Source organism: Pinus tabuliformis, chromosome 3_1, assembly GCF_031772625.1.
Source record: "Pinus tabuliformis cultivar Carrire ecotype Pingquan chromosome 3_1, CPIR1, whole genome shotgun sequence".
NCBI classification, from domain to species: Eukaryota; Viridiplantae; Streptophyta; class Pinopsida; order Pinales; family Pinaceae; genus Pinus; species Pinus tabuliformis.
The window spans coordinates 170,312,846-170,338,268 of NC_142301.1; the positions used below are offsets into that span (position 1 = coordinate 170,312,846).

At 39.3% G+C, this 25,423-nt stretch overlaps 1 protein-coding gene across 1 annotated transcript in view; it reads right to left on the reverse strand.

Moving 5' to 3' along the window:
- Nucleotides 1-23,581, reverse strand: part of DECOY (decoy) — a 139,955-nt gene extending 116,374 nt beyond the window's left edge. Inside the window, exon 1 of the mRNA XM_089412602.1 lies at nucleotides 23,074-23,581. Within this exon, the coding sequence (XP_089268728.1) occupies nucleotides 23,074-23,282 (209 nt within the window). The 5' untranslated portion in view covers nucleotides 23,283-23,581. The remainder of the gene's footprint in view (nucleotides 1-23,073) is intronic.
- Nucleotides 23,582-25,423: the final 1,842 nt, after the last annotated feature.

The window sequence follows — 25,423 nt, forward strand, 5'->3', positions numbered from 1 at the left end:
TATGGTTCAGCCAGAAGCAGCAGTCAGTAGCACTGAGTTCAGCGGAAGCAAAGTATATGTCAGCCAGTCTAGCTAGTTGTGAGGCTATCTGGCTTCGCAAGATGTTGTTTGGCTTATTTGGTCAGCCGTTGAGACCTTCAGTGATTTACTGTGATAATCAGAGTTGCATTAAACTCACAGAGAATCCAGTATTTCATGACAGGTCAAAGCATATCGGGATCAGATATCATTTCATCAGAGACTATGTTCAGAAGGGAGTTGTGAAGCTTGAGTATATTTCCACTGATGAGCAGGTTGCAGATATCCTTACCAAAGCCATACCACGGGGCAAGCATGTCTACTTCAGAGACAAGATGGGTGTGGTGAGGTACACCTTCCTCGGTAAGAGGGAGTGTTGAAATTTGGTACCGGAGGACAGGTGGTTCCCTTAGGCTTTGATCTTTAGCCTAGGGAAAAGTGTCCAAAAGAATTTAATTTTTCTCCTAAAGTGACTTTATAATTTTATAAAGTTAAATCTAATTTAAAAGTGACTTTAAGTGATAAAGTTACTAAGTCTAATTTTAAAGTGACTTTTATAAAGTCAATGAAAAATTAGAAAGGAAAAGTGACTTTGGAAATAAATCACTAAGTGAGTCTTTATTAAAATGGGGTGAATTAAAAAAATAAAAAGTAAGATTTAAATGAGCATTTAATCTCAGCCATTGATCTAAATCTATTTCAGCCATTGGATTTAGAGATCACCCAAAAGTCATTTGGAGCTATATTAAGGGAGGAAAAGGAGAAAAAGATCACATTCGATTCAATTCTTTCATGAGCATATTGGGAGAAGGAGAGCAAGAGAGCAAGAGAGATTTCTGAGCAGGGAGAAGGAGACAGCAGCTTGGCACACATTCCAAGGCAGCAGTTGAGCAGATTTGTACAGCTGATTCAGCACACAGTGAAAGGCAGATTTTGGCACGATTTTCGAGGAGAAGTTTGCACAAAAATGGAGCAGTTTGTTGGTTTTTTTGCACGCAAAACGAGGGCCATACAGCAGCATTTAATGCTGAAAGTGGGCACAAAAATCGAGGAGACCGTACAGCATTTATTGCTGTCCTGTTTGCTGTAATTTCCAGTTTGCTGTGAAGCATGGGAAAAGAGATAAGTTGTAAATTTGCTTGCTGATTTTTTTGCTGAAAATTTTTCATTGTAAAAGGCAATTTTCAGAAATAAAAAAGAGCTCTCAAACTGGTTTTCCCCAAGAGTTGTAGGGGGTTTTTCCAGGGTCACATTGACCAAAAATCTCAGTGTTTAAATGTGTTTTAATAGCTGTTTATTACTGCTGATTTTTATTTCTGCAATTTCCAGCATTCTGTAAAATTTCCAGAATTTGTGTTTTCAGCAAATTTATTTTTTTCAGCTTGTTAAATGTATGGTTATGGGAAAGAGCATTTAACTATATGGGAGAAATAAGGAGAAACTGAAAACCGGGGTGGGAAAACAGAAATTTCTACATGCCATATTTTTGGACATTATGCTTCCAAGTGTCCTAAACGAAAGAAAAAGGGGTCGAATAAGGGGCATGTAGTTGCCACAGCTGAGGTAGATGAGGTTGCCTCTCAGTTTGAAAAGGAGTTCTCATTGATAGCTTGCATGGCAAGCTCAGTAGGGAGCAGTACGTGGTACATTGATTCAGGAGCCTCTTTCCATATGACAGGAAATCAAGAGTATTTCAGCCAGCTGGATGAGAAGGATATGTAGGTGAATATCAAACTTGGAGATAATGGCAAGTATGCTACCAAGGGAGTTGGTATTGTCAGCTTTGAGAGGGAGTCAGGTAATACTCTTCATCTCAAAGATGTTCTCTATGTTCCAGGGCTGAAGAAGAACTTGGTTTCAGTAGCTATCCTTAAGGATAAAGGATATGATGTTACCTTTAACAAAGGTAAGGCTTACCTCCAGCACTTGGCTTCTAGATGTAAGAAGCAGATAGGTGTGAGGGTGAAAAACCTCTACAAGTTGCATGTAGACACTGGTGTAGCTTTGAGCAGCAAGGCAGGATGTGCAGATGTAGGTGAACTTTGGCACAGGCGCATGGGACACTTGCATCATGGGGTGTTGAAGATTCTTCAACAGATTGCCACAAGATTACCAACAAGAGGCCTTGACAAGAGTGGAGTGTGCAAGGGATGCACGCTTGGCAAGTATGCCAAGTCTTCCTTCCATGGTCAGGACAGCAGAGCCAAAGGGATTTTGGAGTTGGTGCATTCAGATGTGTGCGAGCCTTTTTATTCTCCATCACTAATGAAACATAGGTATTATGTTACTTTCATTGATGATTTTTCTCGGAAAACTTGGATTTACTTAATGAAAAAGAAAGATGAGGTCTTAGACAGGTTCATGGAGTTTAAGGCCTTTGTAGAGACACAGACCGTGAAGAAAATCAAGGCAGTGAGAAGTGACAATGGTGGAGAATACATCTCCAATGACTTCAAGGAGTTTTGTGCAAAGGAAGGTATTAGGAGAGAGTTGATAGCACCTCATAACCCCCAACAGAATGGGGTGGCCGAGAGGAAGAACAAGAGCATTGTTGGAGCAACTAGAGCTATGTTGCGTGACCAAGATCTACCTAGATTCTTGTGGGAAGAAGCATTCAACATTGCAATATTTTTGCAGAACAGGAGTCCACACAGGGTGCTTAGATGAATCACACCAAAGGAAGCTTTCACAAGCAAGAAGTCTGATGTTTCACACTTCCAGATCTTTGGCATAAAGGTCTACTGTCATGTGTCCAAAGATAACAGGAAGAAGTTGGATGCCACAACAGAGAAGAGTATCTTTGTGGGGTATAGTGAGACATCTCATGGATACAAGGTGTATCTTCCAGGACTCAGAAAGACAGTTCTCAAGCGAGATGTAAGATTCCAAGAGGATTAGGCTCTAGGAGTTTCCTTAGAGCATGAGTAGATTGTAGTACCTGAGGAGGAGCTACTTGCTCCCAAACAGGAGGCACAGCCAGCACCTCAGAATCAGCCACAACCATAGTCGAGTGGCAAGTGGGTAGCGTAGCAGGATGAGGAGGACAAGCTAGGCCAAGAGAAAATATATCAACCAAAGCCACCCACCACAGGGAGGAAGAAGGCCAAGTGGGCCGAGAGGTTGATCCAAGAGGCTCAGGAGTAGGTCGAGGCTCCTAGCACCATGTTTAGGCAGACTAAACAGCGACAGAGGTACACAAGTTATATGGCACTGATGACAAAGTTGGTGGACACTGAGCCTTCTTCTTATGACGAGGCAGCTTCTCAACAAGTTTGGCAGGATGCCATGGTGGAGGAGTATTCCTCTATCATGAAGAACGATGTCTGGGAGGTTGTTCCACGACATGAGGGGAAATCAATAGTTGGATTTAAGTGGGAGTACAAGTTGAAGCATGGAGCAGATGGGAGTGTGGAGAAGTACAAGGCTAGGTTTGTGGCCAAGGGCTTCTCACAGATTAAGGGCATAGACTATGATTAGACTTTTGCCCCAGTAGAACAGTATTCATCCATCAAGACTATTCTGGCACTTACAGCACAGATGGGGTGGAGGATTCACCAAATGGATGTGAAGACAGCCTTTCTCAATGGGGTTGTTGAGGAGGAGATCTATATAGAGCAACCAAAGGGGTTCGAGTAGTTTCATAGAGACACTCATGTGTGCAGGATGAAGAGAGCTCTTTATGGGCTCAAGCAGGCTCCGAGATCATGGTACACTCGAATTGACAACTACCTTCGAGGACTGGGCTTCACTAAGAGTGAGGCAGAAGCCAACCTGTACTACATCATGGTTGGAGGGCTTCCGCTCATTCTAGTTCTCTATGTCAATGACCTTATATTGACTGAAGATGAGAGTTTGATCTAGGATTGTAAGGAGGACCTTGAAAGGGAGTTTGAGATGAAGGATATAAGGCCTATGCACTATTTCCTTAGCTTGGAGGTTTGGCAAGGTGATGGTGAGATCTTCGTGGGGCAGGGCAAGTACAAAGCAGAGATTCCCGGGAGATTTCATATGCAGGAATACAAGCCCATGGCCACACCTCTAGTCACAAACTGGAGGAAGGTGGATGTCGACAAAAGAGAGCGAGTGGATTCTACAATATACAGGCAGCTCATTGGGGTGTTGATGTATTTGGTCAACACACGACCTGATATTTGTTTTGCAGTCAACCAGCTAAATCAGTTCATGGTTGAACCAACCAGAGTGCATTGGGTTGTTGCAAAGCATGTGTTAAGATATCTTAGAGGCACAACAGACTATGGATTGTGGTATAGACAGGTTGATTGGGCAGGGAGCTCCACAGACAGGAAGAGTACTTCAGGTGGCATCTTCAGCATTGGGTCAGCTACAGTTTCTTGGTACATCAGGAAGCAGAGATCAATTGCACTTAGTTCAGCAGAGGTCAAGTACATAGCTGCTAGTCAAGTAGCATGAGAGGCTATTTGGATGAAGAAGTTACTTGTGGGACTTTTCAAACAGTGGATGAGCCTACCATGATACATTATGATAATCAAAGTTGCATTAAGCTCTATAAGAATCCAGTGTTTCATGATTGCTCAAAGCATATCGAGATTCAGTATCACCATCTTAGAGATTGTGTGCAGAAGGGGGATAATCAAGCTATCATACAGTCCAACAGGAGAGCAGACAGCAGACATCTTGATAAAAGTGGCAACTAGGGCCAAATTCCACCTTGGGACAGCTCATTTGATGAAGATGATGATTGCATTAAATTCCTCTTTTCAAGAGGACCAAAATTGATATAAAGATCATCCAATTTGGACAAGCAGAAGTGTGTTTTTGAATTTATGCCCACACGTGTAATTGTTCGGGTCAGCCACATCATCATGTAGGCTCATGAAGCCCAATGGACGTGACTCTTCACCCACAACGAATTGTATAAATACAAAGTGACATCTCACCTCATTTGGCATCATCATCACTCACACATTCTTCTCTCTTCTTCTCTCATTGGTTCGTACAACATTGGGCATTCTCTCTCTCCCATGTGTGGCACAAGGAGGCCGAATTACAGGACAAAATTGCAGGGCCTAAAATCTCAGTAATTTCTGCAGTTTGACTAGCGTTGACTTTGACTTTCCAGGCATCATTTGACTTTGATTTCCTAAGTGTATTTTTGTCTCAGTGGGCCGCACTTCTGGGCACAAGAACCGAGGCAAAAGGAGGGCTTTGACCTGCACTGACCACAGGCTTGTTGAACCGCAAGGTTGACCAAGTTTGATTACGAATTTTGTGACTATTTTGAGCTGACTTTGATCATTGTTGAAGGCCGAGTTTGATTGCCTTTGATCGAGCTTCAAAGGAGGAGTTTGACTGCTACGTTGACCATATTTGACTTCTTGTTAGGGCTGAAGTTTGACTACGGTCGACTGCAGAAATTGACAGGGTTGTTTTGACTCTGAATTTGGCAAGTCAATTTGACTTTTGTACTTTCTCTCTGCTAAACATTTTGATATAATAATAAGAAGAATTGATCAAAGGGTTTTCCCCACAATGGGGTTTTTCCCTGACATCCGCCAAATCTAGCATCCTCTTGTCTTGGCTTGTCTTTTGCATTTTGTTTCATGTTCTATTTAATTTTACTATCAATGTGATTAATGGTTAATGTGATTGCTATTGGAAATCTAAATTGGAAATTGTCAGTGGGCTGCTAAAGGAACAATGAAGTAATTGTGCTAAGCATAGAACATACCATTGTTAACTAAAATTAACATGGTATCAGAGCCTAGGTGAAGACAAAGCCCAAGCAAGAGAGAGAAAAGCAATCACTAAGAGAGAGTTGTTAGACAAGAATATTGGTCTAGCTTCAATGGCTACTACATCTTACTTCAAATCCGAGGATAAGCTCAAGGACAAATCCGACTATCATGCATGGAAGATGACTTTGGACTTGACTTTGGAAGAGCATGATGTTATGGACTATGTGCAAGGAAAAGTGGTGGAGCCTCCTTCAAATGCACCTGTTGCTGCAAAGACAAAGTACAAGAAAGGTGAGGTCAAAGCTAAAAGAATTATCATTGATTCCATTCAAAAGCATTTGGTTGCCTATATTTCTGATTTGGGAACATCTAAGGAGATGTATGATAAGTTGATTGGGATGTTCAAAGTAAACAATGCAAATCAAATCCTCTTTCTCAAGAACAAGTTGAAGGACATCAAGATGGATAAAGGGGAGTCTATCCAATCCTACTTCATGAGGATTACAAAAATCAAGAATGACCTTCTATCTATTGTAAAGTTGTTGCTGACAAGGAGCTCACTCTCATCGCTCTTGGAGATCTCACAAGAGCATAGGATGTGTTCAACACCACCATTCTCAACAATGACAGGATTCCTAGTTTCGATGAATTATTGGCTAGATGCACTCAAGAAGAGATGAGGATGATGGAGAGAGACAAGCCTTCAAATGGAAATGAACCTACTGCTTTCTCTGCTCATGCAAAGAGGAAGAACAATGTTGGTCCAAAGAAACAAGGTCAAGGATTCAAGCAGGGATTCAAAGAAGGAAGAAAAGGAAGGTGCTACAATTGCAACAAGTTTGGCCATTATGCTAAAGAATGTCCTCACAAGAAAAATACTCCCCTCGATGACGACAACAACCACAACAATTTCAAAGGCAATGGCAATCAAAGGAACAACAAGTTCAATAATAGAGGGAAGAGAAATGCTCCTGCTGCTCGATATGGAAATGGTCGACCTCCCAAAAGGACAAGAAACTCCAGGTATGAGAAAAGTAAAGTGTAGAAAAACAAAAATAATTTTATCTTATTTCCGGCCTCAGTACTACCTCTCCTCGGGATACTTTGGATCATTGGTTGATTGATAGTGGTGCCTCAAGGAACTTCACTGGGTACAAGGAAGCCCTCTCAAATTTGATCGAAAAGAAGACTAATTTGGAGATCATACTTGGAGACAATGCCACCTGCCCTGTGAAAGGTAGAGACTATCACTCTTCACTTAAATCAAGGTCAAACCCTTCATCTACAAGAAGTATTGTATGTACTCGATTTGAAGAAGAACCTAGTGTATATTTTTGTGATGGAAGATAAAGGCTTCAAGGTAGCATTCATTGATGGAAAGGTACGTATTTGGCAAAGAAACCATAAAGATGCATTTACACTTGGATTTAGGGTTGAAGGTCTCTATCAAGTTGGAGGAAGACCTTTGGGAGCTTTGACTTGCGATGCTTCAATTTAATCTGAATTATGTCACCGGAGATTTTCTCACCTTCATTACAAAGCCTTACCTGGGGTAAGGAAGATGGTCACAAGTATGCCCGAGTTCAACATGAATCATGAAGGTGCTTGTCAGAGTTGTGCAACTGAGAAACTTACAAGGGGACCATTCCCCTCGAGTGAAAGTCAAACTACCGACATCCTTCAATTGGTCCAATCTGATCTATCTGGTATGTTGCATGTAACATCATTAGGAGGATACTCGTACTATGCAATTTTTGTAGATGACTTCTCTTGCAAAATGTGGATCTATTTCTTGAAAAAGAAGGGCAAAGTGTTCAAATGGTTCCGTTCTTTCAAAGCCTTGATGGAAAATCAAACAGGGAAGAAGATCAAAATATTGAGGACTGATAATGGAACCGAATATGAATCAAATGAATTCAATGAATTTTGTAGAGAGGTCGCCATTAAGAGGGAGACCACCTGATGCAGGCTACCTGCATAACCCGGATTCTTTCAGACTCATGCATTTACCCTCAATGAAATCTGCAATTCGACCACATCTAATGCCTACAGAGTCTATATAATAATTCACCCAGATTTTTATCAGATAATTGTATCCATGAGAATTCATTACGCGCTCAACAATTCTCACATCTTGCTCATTGGTTCCGTCATTAAACACATGAACTGGTTTAATTACAATCAAAAAAATCACGCACTAATTCTGTGACTGCATATAATTATGTCAAACAGGATTCAATAGCAATATGTATTAACATGACGTGAACAAACAGCAAAGAAAACCTCAATCCATTTCAATGAATCAACGCTGACTTCTGCTCTGCGTTTGGTGCAAAATTGCTCTCTCAGCGTTCTTAATGCATTTACCTTTACCAATTCCAATGCATTCAGTTCATTCAACTGCTCTCTGGCATTTTACAAATTGATTCCTTCAAAATGATGACGGTCAAACCGTCATACCCAGAATCTCTATTGAGCTATGCATATAAAAATGTCATTCCAAGTGATTCCATTCACTAGGCAATTTCAACAGAGATACATGCGGAAGCTTCAGAACATAAATTAAAATCCAAACACACCAATTCAATTAATCCAGAACTTATGAGATATTCTGACAACAATTTAAATCTGATCTCAGCAGAAAAAACGTTGTCCCTTCTCCAGCAATAGCTCTGTTGTGATAATTGAATTTGCATCCTTCGAATTAAAACATACCTGTGTTATCTTGCCTGCGTGAGACCTTGGATTTTTCACATTCCAGATCCAAGTTTTTTTGCTTACTCAATGTCACCATCAATCAGTCAATCTCTAGTAAGGAACAGAACTCAATACTACTTTTTGTTGCAATCTACTTTGGGTTATTAGCAATCCAATCCAGCTAGTCCTCCTGCCAAATTCAACATTTACACAAATTTCTTGTCATATACATCGGTGAACCATGTTGATGTTTGTTTTGATACCTCTGTCCCAACGCGTTCCAGCATTAGTAATTTACCAGCAGAATGACTATGGAACTCAACCTCTTGATGGCTATTTGAGATTAATCGACCTCTAAACTTGTGCAATGACAAGCTACCAGGTCTTCAAAACATTGTTGCCACGTTAATCAGCCAAAAGTGCACATTTGATTAGTTTATAACCACCCAACTTCTAATACACATGTCCACGGTCAGCTTCTTATCTGCGTTTTCAATCCACGCCTTTCTGCACCATCGATTCAACATAAAACTCTTCAAATCACCATAAAACTTCCTGTTCCAGTAGTCTTTCTCCGGATAGCCTTGACACTCCAGTTGTATTTACGGATGCGCTTTGATGGGTAAGCACAAGCAGAACATCTACTTTTCTGGATATGAAAATTGCGGCGACCACACCGTATACATAGATTAACATTTCACGAACGCCCAACTGGGTCACGAGAGCTCGTAACAATCTTACGGCAAGCGGTTCACATGATGTCAATCAAGGCATTAAATTGCAAGGAGACGGCTCAATCTGATGCATTTATCACACTATGCAATAGCAAAATCCATCTGATATCGATTTCACTGAATGACAGAACAGAGTTTTTCCTACAGGATTCCACACGATTTCCTGGACTTCCAGATTATGATCTTCGACTTTGCCAATTCGATTCTTGGCAACTATCAATTGGTATTTTCATTACAAAACATGATATTAATTCAAATCGATTATGTCCTCAAAAATAAATCAATTGTATTCAATTTAATTATTTCAGCAGCAGAGTTACACCTATATTCAGATCGATTTCCCATTACATTGCAAAATTTGACTCATTTAATCTCATACAATTCAGAAACAACAGTCTCATAATCACACAATGGAAATTAACACAAAATCAATTCTTCATTAATTACGCAAACCACTTACAAACTTCCTCTCGCCTTGGCCAGATCTTCATTTGATGGCCCTTCAACTTCTAAAAACTGACTTCATGCACTCCTACCACCTCTATCCTCACTCTCTCGAATTATATAAGGAAAACACAATTGATACAAATACATGGTTTCATGAATCAATTCTGATTCTGAACCAAAAATCTCTCAACCTCTCCTGAAAATCCTCTTCAATCCCACTCTTTTCTAAACTAACACTAAATAAAGCTTTTAAAATCCCTCATACTCTATTCTAGCCAAATAAATCCAGCTATTTGGCCTGATCTCCATACAAGGAGGATCACTCAGCCACCTATACCCTTTCCTCAATAAATAAACACTCTCACATATTTAAACAAATAATTTAATTAAATTATTTTCTTTCAGCCCCTTGCTAGTCACAACATGTGACCATACTATCACATTGTTGACTAGCCTGAATGCTCCTGCATCAGACTCTCAAAGTTGAAAGTTTCCATGACCTCCTGGTCATGTGTTTCTTCTGCTATCCATCCAGTATCCCAAACTTTACTTTGTAACTGGTCATCATATTCATTATGCTGCTGACTTAATTCTTCTGCCACTGTCACTTTTGTTCCTCCAGATTTCCAAATCTTAATTTGCTGTTGTCCTCTATTCTTGCTAATACAAATTCCTGTGGTCAATTTCTCCTTGCTGTCCCTCTTCTCATCTGATTTCATCTTCCACAATTTCTCAACTTCCTTCTTACCATTTGTCTTTAACTGAAATCCACTGACATCTGTCTGTTGTACATTCTTCTTTTCCATATAAATTATAAAAAATTTGTCCAAATCTTCCCTGTCAATACCATCATTCTCAAAATTATTAAATACATGCTCAAAATATCTTTCTGTTTCAGCCATTTCTTCCAGTAATCTCACTTCTTCATCAACATGCATAAGCACATTGTCCAATCGTTGTTCCTCACCTGTCAAACCTGAAAACATACACAACATGTCAGTTTCAAAAATGCAAGGCTTTTCATTCGAGGCCTCAATGATCAGCTCCTCATGCTCCTCTGAACTATTCTGATAGTTCACTAAATTATTGAGAAATTCTTCCTCAACATCTCTGATTTCTTCCTCATCAAAGAAAACTTCTGGGACTGCAACTTCTTGACTATACTTGGCAACTTCATCATAAGTTTGTAGAATACCTTCCTGTTCTACACAATTTCTTCCAATACTCAGTTTGTCCAAATAAGACAATAATGCCTCTTCCTCTTCTCTGATAAGACTTTGATCTTTCAAAGATTTCCTTGGCTTACCTTCTTCAACTAAGTTCTCGGTGTCAGCTTTCCTTCTCTTCACTTCATAAATCTGCAATGCATTTGTTTCCTTTCTTGTTTCCATTTCCCATTAGTCTTCTTCCATGCTAAAATTCCTTCAAATATGATCCAATAAGTTTCCACTAAAAGAAGACATAACCATTCAGCCATACCTTTTAATTTCCTCCACCAATTGAAGTCTTGAAAATCCTTATGCATCTCCTTTCTTTCTTGTCTTGCCTTTGCTCCTTTCACTTTTTCATACATAGGTTCAAATTCTTTAAGCTGCATACCTGCAATTTTACATTCACAGAAATAATTAATCCCAAAAATATGAGATCCTCTTCTCTGTATGGATGATGTCAACACATTCCTCTCATTCTGATCTACATAGATCAGTTCTTCTCTACTACCATCACTGTCTTCTTCCCCAAGGAGAGGTCCTTTCTCTGGTTCACAGATGTATTCTATTTCTTCATTCTCAGTTGTTCGAAGTAATAATTTCTCAACGAACAATTCTCTGACAGGCCGTTTAACTCTTCTTCCCACATAAAGTCCTTGTTTCCATTTTTCTCTAATTCCTTTCAATACCAGCTTCTCCAAATCACTGAGTTCTGCCTTTATCCCAGCCAACTCTATGTCCCTTTCTTCTTTACTCATTCCTTTGAGTCCAACTGCTTCAGCACTCTTTTCTCTATGTCTGTGACTTTCCTTTGTACCCCTATCATGACCATCAATAGTCAATTCCTTTCCTTCCTCTAGTGAACTTTCCTTGTTCATTAGTGAGCTGCAACTAACTTTTTCCATTTCACCTGTAACAAGTCTCCTTCATGCCTCACCAAACTTTCCTGAGTTTAGCCTTTTGGCACCTATTGGTTCTTTCCTCGAACCTTTCACTGACTGACAATTCTACCCAGCACTCCTCTTGCTGGAACTGTTATCTCCTGTCCACAATCACAATTGTGGAGCTGCCTCATCAACTTCTACCCAACCTCAGTTGGAAGTTGTTCTCATCTCCTCTTGAAATACTCCTTGCTTTAGGCTCTGCCACTTCAATTGCTCACTACCTTCTTCATTCAATAAATTTGTTTATTGTCGGGTATTGTCACGTTTACACATCTGGGATTTCTTCTTGCTCTATCTTCTTTACATAGCTCATATGCTATGATGCTGGTACAACTCATTCCACCTTTCAGCAAATCCACTGACCTGCACAATCTGATCTCAAGACACATCAAAGTATCTTTCAAACCTGCAATATTTCCTTCAAAGATGTCTTTAAATTGACTTCCATTCCATCAGTCAAAGGACTCATCTGTTCACTGTTTCATTTAGACATTCAAATACATCTCTGCAAAATTATCAACTTAAACGTTCTTACCAGACCTTCCTGGGCATTCTCTGCTTCTCCATTCTGATTTCAACGTCATTAGTAACCTGATCCTCACCTTCATCAAACACACTTCAGGCAATTATACATCTGCTAAAATTTAAAATGCAGTTTCCCAAAACAATCTTTCAGAGCGTTAAGCTGGCTCTGATACCAAAAATTGATGCAGGCTGCCTGCATAACCCGGATTCTTTCAGCTCATGCATTTACCCTCAATGAAATCTGCAATTCGACCACATCTAATGCCTGCAGAGTCTATATAATAATTCACCCAGAATTTTATCAGATAATTGTATCCATGAGAATTCATTATGCGCTCAACAATTCTCACATCTTGCTCATTGGTTCTGTCATTAAACACATGAATTGGTTTAATTACAATCAAAAAAATCACGCACTAATTCTGTGACTGCATATAATTATGTCAAATAGGATTCAATAGCAATATGTATTAACATGACGTGAACAAACAGCAAATAAAACCTCAATCCATTTCAATGAATCAACGCTGACTTCTGCTCTGCATTTGGTGCAAAATTGCTCTCTCAGCGTTCTTAATGCATTTACCTTTACCAATTCCAATGCATTCAGTTCATTCAACTGCTCTCTGGCATTTTACAAATTGATTCCTTCAAAATGATGACGGTCAAACCGTCATACCCAGAATCTCTATTGAGCTATGCATATAAAAATGTCATTCCAAGTGATTCCATTCACTAGGCAATTTCAACAGAGATACATGCGGAAGCTTCAGAACATAAATTAAAATCCAAACACACCAATTCAATTAATCCAGAACTTATGAGATATTCTGACTACAATTTAAATCTGATCTCAGCAGAAAAAACGTTGTCCCTTCTCCAGCAATAGCTCTGTTGTGATAATTGAATTTGCATCCTTCGAATTAAAACATACCTGTGTTATCTTGCCTGCGTGAGACCTTGGATTTTTCACATTATCCAGATCCAAGTTTTTTTGCTTACTCAATGTCACCATCAATCAGTCAATCTCTAGTAAGGAACAAAACTCAATACTACTTTTTGTTGCAATCTACTTTGGGTTATTAGCAATCCAATCCAGCTGGTCCTCCTGCCAGATTCAACATTTACACAAATTTCTTGTCATATACATCGGTGAACCATGTTGATTTTTGTTTTGATACCTCTGTCCCAACGCGTTCCAGCATTAGTAATTTACCAGCAGAATGACTATGGAACTCAACCTCTTGATGGCTATTTGAGATTAATCGACCTCTAAACTTGCGCAATGACAAGCTACCAGGTCTTCAAAACATTGTTGCCACGTTAATCAGCCAAAAGTGCACATTTGATTAGTTTATAACCACCCAACTTCTAATACACATGTCCACAATCAGCTTGTTATCTGCGTTTTCAATCCACGCCTTTCTGCACCATCGATTCAACATAAAACTCTTCAAATCACCATAAAACTTCCTATTCCAGTAGTTTTTCTCCGGATAGCCTTGACACTCCAGTTGTATTTACAGATGCGCTTTGATGGGTAAGCACAAGCAGAACATCTACTTTTCTGGATATGAAAACTGTGGCGACCACACCGTATACATAGATTAACATTTCACGAACGCCCAACTGGGTCACGAGAGCTCGTAACAATCTTACGGCAAGCGGTTCACATGATGTCAATCAAGGCATTAAATTGCAAGGAGACGGCTCAATCTAATGCATTTATCGCACTATGCAATAGCAAAATCCATCCGATATCGATTTCACTGAATGACAGAACAGAGTTTTTCTTACAGGATTCCACACGATTTCCTGGACTTCCAGATTATGATCTTCGACTTTGCCAATTCGATTCTTGGCAACTATCAATTGGGATTTTCATTACAAAACATGATATTAACTCAAATCGATTCTGTCCTCAAAAATAAATCAACTGTATTCAATTTAATTATTTCAGCAGCAGAGTTACACCTATATTCAGTTCGATTTCCCATTACATTGCAAAATTTGACTCATTTAATCTCATACAATTCAGAAACAACAGTCTCATAATCACACAATGGAAATTAACACAAAATCAATTCTTCATTAATTACGCAAAACACTTACAAACTTCCTCTCGCCTTGGCCAGATCTTCATTTGATGGCCCTTCAACTTCTAAAAACTGACTTCATGCACTCCTACCACCTCTATCCTCACTCTCTCGAATTATATAAGGAAAACACAATTGATACAAATACATGGTTTCATGAATCAATTCTGATTCTGAACCAGAAATCTCTCAACCTCTCCTAAAAATCCTCTTCAATCCCACTCTTTTCTAAACTAACACTAAATAAAGCTTTTAAAATCCCTCATACTCTATTCTAGCCAAATAAATCCAGCTATTTGGCTTGATCTCCATACAAGGAGGATCACTTAGCCACCTATACCCTTTCCTCAATAAATAAACACTCTCACATATTTAAACAAATAATTTAATTAAATTATTTTCTTTCAGCCCCTTGCTAGTCACAACATGTGACCATACTATCACATAGTTGACTAGCCTGAATGCTCCTGCATCACCATCACTCCATACACTCTTGAGAAAAATGGAGTTGCTAAAAGGAAAAATCAAACCATCATAGAAGCTACCCGTGCCATGCTCCATGACCAAGGCCTACCGAAGTTCTTATGGGGAGAAGTTGCCAACACTCTTGTATATGTTTAAAATAAAAGCCCACATCAAGCATTGGATTTCAAGACACCCGAAGAATTTTTCACTAGTAAGAAACCTTATGTTTCTCATTTTAGAATATTTGGTTGTCTCGTGTGTATTTTCATGTGCCTAAAGAGAAAAGAAACAAGTTAGAAGCATCTGGGAAGAAAGATACATTTGTGGGCTACAATGAAAATTTAAAGGCATATAGAATCTGTGTCTGGTCAAAGAGATGTGGAAATAAGCCATGATGTCACTTTCGATAAAGATATTGTTGAAGTTTCTAAGTTTACTTAGTTAGAAACCCTCCATGCACTTTATCTGATTTATTTCTACCTAATTGTTATTTCACTTAACAAGTTACTTACAATGTAAATACTTAAAATAAACACTAGTTCATGCTCAACATATTACAGATCAGCAACTAAAGGAAACAGAAACAATCACACCATATGACACCATTATTTTTGGACTAATGTCCCCGGAAAAACCCAATGTGGGAAAACCGGTGCAGCTATCTGAGGGTTTTCTTATTAAGCAATATCAGAGTACAATCTGGGTGCCGAAACTAGCCTACCCAACAGAGAATTTCCTTGGCAGTAATACCTCTCAGTTTCTGACAAATCTCCTGGCTGAAACCCCGGATAATCCTTCTGGCAGCTACTCAGCACAAATCTGCCCCAGAAACCCTAACATCAGCCTCTCCCTGGACTACGTCAGCCCCTCTTTGCCTAGCACTGGCCCTGCATCACCCTGGATGGGTCTGCGTCAGCCTTAGGAGGCCCTGCGTCAGCAACGATGGCCTCTTTGAGGCTCTGCGCAGCTCCCGACTGCCTTTGCGTGGCCCTGTGTGAGCCCTGGCTGGCTCTGCGTCACTCTCTCCGGCTACTGCGTTGCTCTCTCAGCACTATCTCCGCCTCTCTATCCCTCTGTACTCAAATTCCCCTCAGCTGCATCTCCCGATCACTAATTCTATCTCTCTTAGCAAACCCCGCTCTAGAGAATAGAATGACTGATCACTCTGGTGTCTTCTCCAAGTGACCCTCAAGCGTCCTCTTATACTTTTCCTGTTGACATATCAACAACCGAGATTAAGTCACCAATCAACGGCTAAGATTAGATCTGGCTTGATCCATGTCTTTTGGACCATTCTAACACAGTTTCATATTAATACACATTAATATTTTATTTTCCCTAAGTTTAGACTTAGGAACTCCATTAAAAATATTGATTATTTTAATATCTCCTGAAGTGTTTAGAATCTGCCCAAACCCTTTCTGGGTATTGGAAATCTCATGTGCCCAACCTCTGCACCAAATTTCGTGGCTAGAGCACATCCAATGCTACCCCAAATCAACAGATACTGCCCTTGGGAAAGCCAGAGATCTCCCTATCCCAAGGAAGGACAATGATGATATTGCAGGAAGACAGGATGAACCTCCGACAAATGAACCAATGCCTGATGTTGAAGGCCCGATGGATCCCATTGATCCACCTCCTGGTGATCCCTCTACCTCAAGGAAAGACCTTTTTGCTCGAAGATACTCTCGAAGATGCTGAAAGGCATATCGCTCCAAGAGGGACATTTCATGAAAGTAAGAAGTCAAACAGGCATCAAGGGTACTTAGCTGCTATGAGTACTATTGTTCAATCTAAGCCATGTATGTTCAAAGAATCCGTGAAACACCAAGTATGGAAGGATGCAATGAATGAGGAGTACAAATCAATCTTGAAGAATGATGTCTGGGATGCGGTTCCTAGACCCAAGAACAAGTTTGTGGTCACTTCTAAATGGCTTTACAAAATCAAATATGGAGTTGATGGGATTGCTGAAAAATACAAGGCCAGGTCCGTTGCTCAAGGCTTCTCTCAAAAGGAAGGAGTGGACTATGATGAGATATTTGCACCGGTTTCCCGATACACCACTATCAGATCTATTTTTGCTCTTGCTGCCTCTCAAGGATGGAGCCTACACCAAATGGACATTAAGATTGCTTTCTTGCATGACTCGTTTAAGGAGGAAGTCTACATGGAACAACCTCAGGGGTTCGAAGTTCAAGATCGAAGGATACACGTGTGCAAGTTGAAGAAAGCCCTCTATGGGTTGAAGCAAGCCCCTAGGGCTTGGTATGAGAGGATTAATAGTTATCTTATGAAGTTGGGATTTACAAGGAGCGAAGCTGATCCTAACCTATACTTCAAGGTTGAAAAGGACATGCCTCTCATTCTGGTTCTTTATGTAGACGATCTCTTTCTAATAGGTGCAGACCCTCTCATTTATCAATGCAAGAGGGAGTTGGCTTCCGAGTTCGAGATGAAAAACCTAGGACTGATGCAATACTTCCTAGGCATGGAGTTCTGGCAAAAGCCAGGTGAGATTTTCCTTTCTCAAGGAAAATACATTATGAAGTTGCTTGAAAGATGTGGGATGGTGGATTGCAAGTCTGTGTCTACTCCGATGGAACTCAACTTCAAGAAGCTATGTGGCAGTGTTGTTGGGCACACATTGGCAAATCCTTCCGAGTATCGACAACTTGTGGGGGTCCTGATGTTCTTGGTAAACTCTCATGTAGACATATGCTTCACTGTGAATACATTGACTCAATTTATGGTCGAGCCTCATCACATACATTGGATTGCTGCTAAGAATCTCTTGAGATATCTCTGTGGCACAATCAACTATGGTTTGAGATACACTGCCGGGAATTTGAGGCTAAATGGATATACTAACGCTGACTGGGCTAGCAGTGTGGTGGATCGTACAAGCACGTCTGGATGTTGGTTCGCATTGGGATCTGCTTCAATATCTTGGATGAGCAGGAAACAAAAATCAATTGCTTTAAGCATCGCCGAGGCCGAATACATTGCTGCTAGTATGGCCTGTTGTGACGTTGTTTGGTTGAGGAAGCTCTTTAGTGAGCTATTTGAGCACGTGCTGGATACCTCCGTGATCTAATGCGACAACCAAAGTGGGATTCACCTTTCAAAGAATCTCGTGTTCCACGGCCGCTCCAAGCACATTGATATCAGGTACCACTATATCCGGGATATGGTACAGTAGGGAGCAATAAGGCTCCATCACATCATGACTAATGAGCAGGTCGCAGACATCCTCACGAAGCCCTTAGGGAAGTTCAAATTCTTAGCATTTCGAGAAAGGCTTGGAGTCATGGAAAGACCCTCCTATGAGGGTCCCACTTGAGTTGGACATTAAGCTCTGGGAGCTCTTAGGGGTTTGGGGTACTTGGAGCTATGAGCGACCATAGGGTGAGTGGTTCACCTTCCCCTATTTGTGTGTTGTGTACAGGGTGAGTGGTTCACCTTCCCCTGTGTTACCCTATGATGGTTGACATGTGTGTAGGGTGAGTGGTTCACCTTCCCCTACGATTGACATATGCATAGGATGAGTGGTTCACCTTCTCCTATGGCATATGAGCAAGATGAGTGGTTCACCTTCTCCTGTTGATGCCCCAACATACATCCTACCCATGTAGTCTGGGACTCATGGGAAGTACCTCTCATCTAGCCAATGAGTTGGGAAAAGTGGATAGGGACCATAGAACTACCAATGGACGCATCGTGTATTGTCGTACTCCCTATGTCTAGGATGGATGGTGTTCAACAACTTGATCTGGGATCAACTCTGATTGAGGTTCTACCTCTGGACTGACTTTTGTCAATGGAGAGTGGTAAGGTCTTGTGACTCACTCTCGATCGAATCTTCTTCATTATTCATATCAGTGTTCCGTGGAGCAGAGATGAGATGAGATACAGAGATGGTTCATGACGACAGGATGGCATGATGGTCGATGATGATGGATGGATTGCCAAGTGGAATTCTCCCTAGTTGAGAGGGGGTGTTAAAAATGGAAACTAGGGCCAAATTGCACCTTGGGACAGCTCATTTGACGAAGATGATATGATTGCATTAAATTCCTCTTTTTGAGAGGACCAAAATTAATATAAAGATCATCCAATTTGGACAAGCAGTAGTGTGTTTTTGAATTTATGCCCACACATGTGCAATTGTTCAAGTCGACCACATCATGATGTAGGCTCATGAAGCCCAATGGACGTGACTCTTCACCCACAACGAATTGTATAAATACAAGTGACCTCTCACCTCATCTGGCATCATCATCACTCACACATTCTTCTCTCTCCTTTTCTCATCGGTTCGTACAACATTAGGCATTCTCTCTCTTTCCCACATGTGGCACAAGGAGGCCAAATTACAGGATAGAATTGCAAGGCCGAAAATCTCAAAAAAAATTCAGTTTGACCAATGTTGACCAGCATTGACTTTGACTTTTTGGGCATCATTTGACTTTGATTTTCAGGGTTTATTTCTGTCTCAACAAGCCACATTTCTAGGCACAAGAACCGAGGCAAAGGAGGACTTTGACCTGCGTTGACTGCAGGGTTGGTTGACCAAGTTTGACCACAGATTTTGTGACTGTAGAGGTCGAGTTTGACTGCCTTTGACCGAGTTTCAAAGGAGGAGTTTGACTGTTGTGTTTACCATCTTTGACTTCTAGTTAGGGTTGAAGTTTCACTGCAGTTGACTGCGGAAATTGACAGGGTTGTTTTGACTCTGAATTTGGCAAGTCAATTTGACTTGTGTACTTTCTCTCTGTTGAATATTGTGATATAATATTAAGAAGAATTGATCAAAGGGTTTTCCTTACATTCGGGTTTTTCCCTGGCATCTGCCAAATCTGGTGTCCTCTTGTCTTGGCTTGTCTTTTGCATTTTGTTTCATGTTCTATCTACTTTTACTGTCAATGTGATTAATGGTTAATGTGATTGCTATTGGAAATCTAAATTGGAAATTGTCATTGGGCTGCTAAAGGAACATTGAAGTAATTGTGCTAAGCATAGAACATACCATTGTTAACTAAAATTAACACATCTTGACCAAGGCATTGGCAAGAGGTAGTTTTGTTCATCACAGAGATAATTTGGGAGTTGTATAGAATCCCTTCCTCGCTAAGAGGGAGTGTTGAAAATAGAAAAGGAATGGATTCCTCGATTTGTGCCTAATTCAAGGAATCAAACTTGTGACCTTCTTAATCATGCACGAGTTCTGGTGATGAGGACGAGTTCAAGAAGCAGTTTGACTAGTGTGAGTTTGTGGAAGACTAAGTTAATTGTCCTCTAGTGTGAGTTAAATTAGGAACTGAGTGAACAAGTGGAGTTAGCCTCCTAAATCTTAGGAGGATCCAGTAAAATATGTGTGTTGACTTTCGTTAAATAGAAAAGCTCCAGTTCAACTCCTAATTTAGAAAACTCACTAAACATAGCCTAATCGAAAAGCTTATAAGGAAATCGAAGACATACAAATGATCATTCAATTCTTGAGCACGAGTTTGTGAGCAAGAGAGCTTGTGAGAGGAACAAGCAAGAGGATTTATCTTGTGCGAATTGTTGGAGGAGAATTTCCCTTGGGAAGCAGATCAGTATTCTTGCAGAGTTGTTTCAAGCCTAGTTCAAGGCTGAGAGATCAGATTGCATTCTCTATTGAAACAGTTGGATTTTGTAAGAGATCTGTAGCCTATTTTTCTTCAATAAAATTCTCAAGCAAGCGAGGGTTTTCCCTGTTGGGTTCCCTAGAAAAATTGTGTTGTTTTTGTGTGAATTTTGTGAAATTATTTCTGTTCTATTCTACTGCTATTTGGTAGAGAAATTATGTGTCTGTGTGAAAAGAAAAATTATTTTCAAATTGTTCATAACAGCAAATCAGAATTTCGTGGAAATTCTACATTGCACTTGAAAAATCAACAACCTGTTGGGGCTCTTTTGGAAAGACTGGGGCCGGGTTTTATTCAACCATTGTTACAATATGATCACCACCATTTATATTTGGATATTCATCTAATACATCTTTTCTCCTTGATTCTTAACACTCAATGGTTCTCAAATGATTTGGAAGAGCATTGGGTGAGGTGTTTACACAATGTCTGCACTATACAGCAATTTTATAAGCTGATATTGTTTGCATGGCTGGTCATCTATCAAGGGTTTCCATCTAAGGCCGAGTTCACCAAAATTAGTCTATCAAATGGCCTTTGTCCTGTTTGTCAGCACCTAGAGAAAATTATGCATATTTTCTAGGACTATTGATTTGCAAAGGGCTGTTGGAGCTATGTTTAGGTTCAGTGATCGAAGCTTCTTCAGTGCAAGCTTCATTAGCAGGCAGCATTGTTTGGTGATGGCCAAGTTTTTGTTTGACCTCCTTTTCATGGGCTTTGACATTATTTGAGGATAGTGGAGTTTTTGTTTTGAAAAATCAATGGTGTAAGCTTGTTTTCAATCATGAACCTAGCTCCTTGTCTCCCTTCAATTCGATCTGGAAGGATGAGGTTCATCATCAACTGTTGGCCAAATCTATCGATCACACTGAATTTTATGCTTTTATTTCTCCTCTAGTAGCGCTCTCCATAAGAGGTTATGATGTTCATTGTATATATCCTTCCACATTTTGTTTTTTGATTTGTACATATAAGACATATTTTCCAACCAAAAAAATAAATCATTGCCATAGCCCCTTGAGGGTTATTTTTCAATTATTAATTCATTTCTATCATCTTTGTTCTTTCCCTTTTCACAGATATATCCTTTAATAACTTTGACCCCTATCCTAGAAATAATATTATTTTAACTACTTTAACCTAGTCCCCTTTTCTTGAATATTTTGATACTGTTATATTTAATTTTACCAAATCCCCTCATTTTATCAAATAATTTTAATATTATTTCTTAATGTGTAATTATATCCCATCTTATTTATTTTACTCAAAGCTCATTCTTTTCTACCTTAATTACTAAAGCTTCGTTTCCATCCCTGAACGATCGGTGGAGTGTCCATACAAAAACTTGAGATGTTTCAAAACTCAGGCATAGTTCAACTCCAGAGGTACCAGTTATAATGATAAGTGAATGGTCAACTCGAAATATTGGGATATCTAAACTTGAACAACATAATGATGAAAATTTGAAATGCCACATAACAAATTGAAATCTGAATAATATAAATTGCCGCTGTGTCTGTAAATATTTGCAAGTTGAGCTCTGAATAATATAAGCTTCAGTTGCCTCAGTGAATATTTGCAGCATCGAACCGATTTGATGCTCTGCTTCGTCAGTGAACACCTCAAAAATAGCATAGCAGCACAATATCAGGTGGCTCTTCATAACAGAAAGAAATCAGCACTAGCGAAACAAACGCTACCACAGTTGAGTAGCTCATATACAGAGCACGGTTGAATTGAATTCTTGGTAAAAGAATTATGGACTCACCGAATCTCAAAAACACGCGACCACTCACAGTTTTGACTCACTGCCAATGAGTTCAACACACCACAGGCGAGTTTTTTGCGGGGCCAGTTCCGCGAACAGGCCGAGCTGGGTTTGACCTGCAAATCTTGGTGGAACACGACGAGACCGTCTACACTAAAAGCTATCGCTTACAAAGGACCAATTGCCAAACTATCAGTGTTATTTTTAGAGAAGTTCTTTCGTTCCACTTGAATGAGTGCAAACTATGCATTTAATCAAAGGCATTGATTGGTGCAGAAACAGCAGAGTACATCCTTTGTAGATAGCAGAGAGATCAAGCACAATAACAGAATGGTAACTAGCTTGAATAACTAGCACCCCAGGCACGAGATCCAAATGGTAGTTAGCTTAGTCATAGTCTATAGACTATCACAAAAGTGTCGAGGATGAACCGAGGTTTTCCACTTTGCATTATTCTTGATTTTCAACAGAAATAGAGTAAAAGGAAATATGAAAACCCTGTAATTCTAGCAATAATTATCAGGGCAGGGATAGTATTATTGGAATGAACCAGCCCAACCTCATGTTTGCTTGCAGAAAAGTAATGAGGCCAACAACTGAGAAGAAGCTCAAGAAAATGTAAACAAGAACTCAAGGAAAATGTGTGTGTCAATGATATGGCATTTGGGTTCTCTCGCAACTCTGTCTGAACATCTTCAAACGATATTTACAACAACAAAAAAATCAGATGGATTATTGGATTTGCAATATAATGTGATAGAAAACAGATTTCTTCTTACGAGAACTCTTTAAAAGCTGCCTGAGGAGGTTTAAGTTTGGGCAGAATGACTGGTAATCTCTCGAACACGACAGCAGCAACGATCTTTTCATTGGTCTCCTCTTTATCTTCGAACTTTGCAGGTTGTGTGGATATACTTAACTGTCTTCTCCATCTTCCATGCTTGAGGACCCTGTTTAGCGAATACAGATGTGGGCTGAACTTCTGCATTTGCTTAAAACCCTGGTTAAACCCAGATAACAAAATAATGTAAGAAGTTGAAACACAAAAGATGGACAATTTCAGATGTATGGTCTTTTTGGGAATTTAGAATCCATGTATGGCTTTTTTGGGAATTTAGAACCCATGTAACCTCACCCTGGTTAAACCCAGAAAACAAAATAATGTTAGAAGTTGAAATACATAAGATGTACAACTTTAGATGTATGGTCTTTCTGGGAATTTAGAACCCTTTTAACCTCACGCCAGTGGACTACCTCACACCCTCCTCTCATGTATGGCAATATGCAGAAATAAGCGCGATATACCATCGCATTCGTGTATGTTGTGATTATAGTTGTGCTTAGGCATTTTAAGAAAATGGGTAATTAACTCGATCAAGTTTATTCGAAAGGTTTGTAATTTTATATTTTAGTGTTAAAAAATAATAATAATAATTAAATATATGATTAGAGAAGTTTGTATTAAAAGAAGTTTAGTTTAAAATTTTGTCACAAAAATGTGTAAAATAGTTATTTTATCAAAAACATAAAATTTTGAATAACTATCTATGTTTTAGGTATATTATAGAGGTTAAGTGTAGCATGTATTAAAGTGGTGATTTAGTCTGGTGTTATAAATACATAGTTATATGATATTGTTGTTTACCATCATCGTTTTTATTTTGATTATACTAAAAATTCATGTTAGCTTGTTCCTTTATAGTTGCAAGTTCTTTTATAAGTTTTTAAAAGTCACCATTTAAGGTATTTTTTCATATTTTTATTGATCTTTGGCTAACAAATAGAAGTCCACTCTCCATTAATCTCTTTATCAACTCATAGCTAATGAAGAAGTATCAAGTCACTAAAGGTGAATATTTGAAGAAATAGGATCTTATTGGGCATTGGTGTTGGAAAAATAGGGAATTTTATAAATGAAGAACAATGAATTCCAAGAAGACAGGGACTCTAGAGATGTCGTTGCAACACTAAAGCACAAATGAACGTAGCTCAACATACCATGGATAACACGTAAAAGAACTTCCATATATCACCATTGATAGATCAATTCATAGGATCATCTATATATAACCATATTAACTTTGTCAAATTGAAGAAGACATTGTCAACTTTGATCATCTTAGGTGCACCCAAATCTCAAGGTTTTTTGTCTTGACCAGCACATAATCAATCAAATTAGGGCCACCTTTATCAATCTAACTAACCAATTGATTGCCTAATTAACAATCTTTCTAATTGACTTTTGACTATTCACTAATTATCTCTAGACGATCAAGGGGCGAGATGAACTCAATGTTCTAATACCACCAACCCCCCCCCCCCCCCCGCCCCCCCCCCCCCCCCAATCAACATAATTCTTTAATTCAAGAGGTGAAATTATCTTTGTACACCCCACCTATAATTACAACTTTGTGAAGGTTAAGCACAACCTGAAATTTCACAAACTTAGCTTATGATAATGGCTTCTTAGAGATGTCAACAATCTAATAATTTGTTCTACCATAAACAATAATTATGATATTTTCATTTACCAACTCTCTCAAATAATGAGCATTTGAGTATGAACCTCTACATGCTTCATCTTAATGTGAGCAACAATGTTTTCAACTATAATTTCACTTTGATTGTCACAATATATTATGTACATTTTGAGTGGGCCTAATGGTTAAGCAAATGTGCTTCTTCATAAGGGGTCATAGGTTCAAATGTAAAGGAGGTAGAGTATGTACACCAATGTAGACTTTAGCAGTCAAATCGTTGCTTGGAGGTGTGTCCCTTGTCCCACAAACAATGGGGGTCTCATACACCAATTTAGTGTCTGGCTTGGTCGTGACCTTAAAGATAGATTATTATTATTATTATTATTATTATTATTATGATGATGATGCTTAGGTGGTTGAAAGAGAAACTACTTTCTACATTTTACAAGACCAAACTATGGGTCCAAAATTAAGATAAAACATATAGCCTAGAGACAACTCCTTGTCATCTCTATCTTCAAGCCAATCTAAGTCTGTGTAACTAACTAACTACTTCATGCTTATACAACAATAATTTATAATACATTGATATCTACCCTTGATGTAGCAAATAATTATTTTTGTTGTTTTTAAGGGGCTTTCTTTTTAA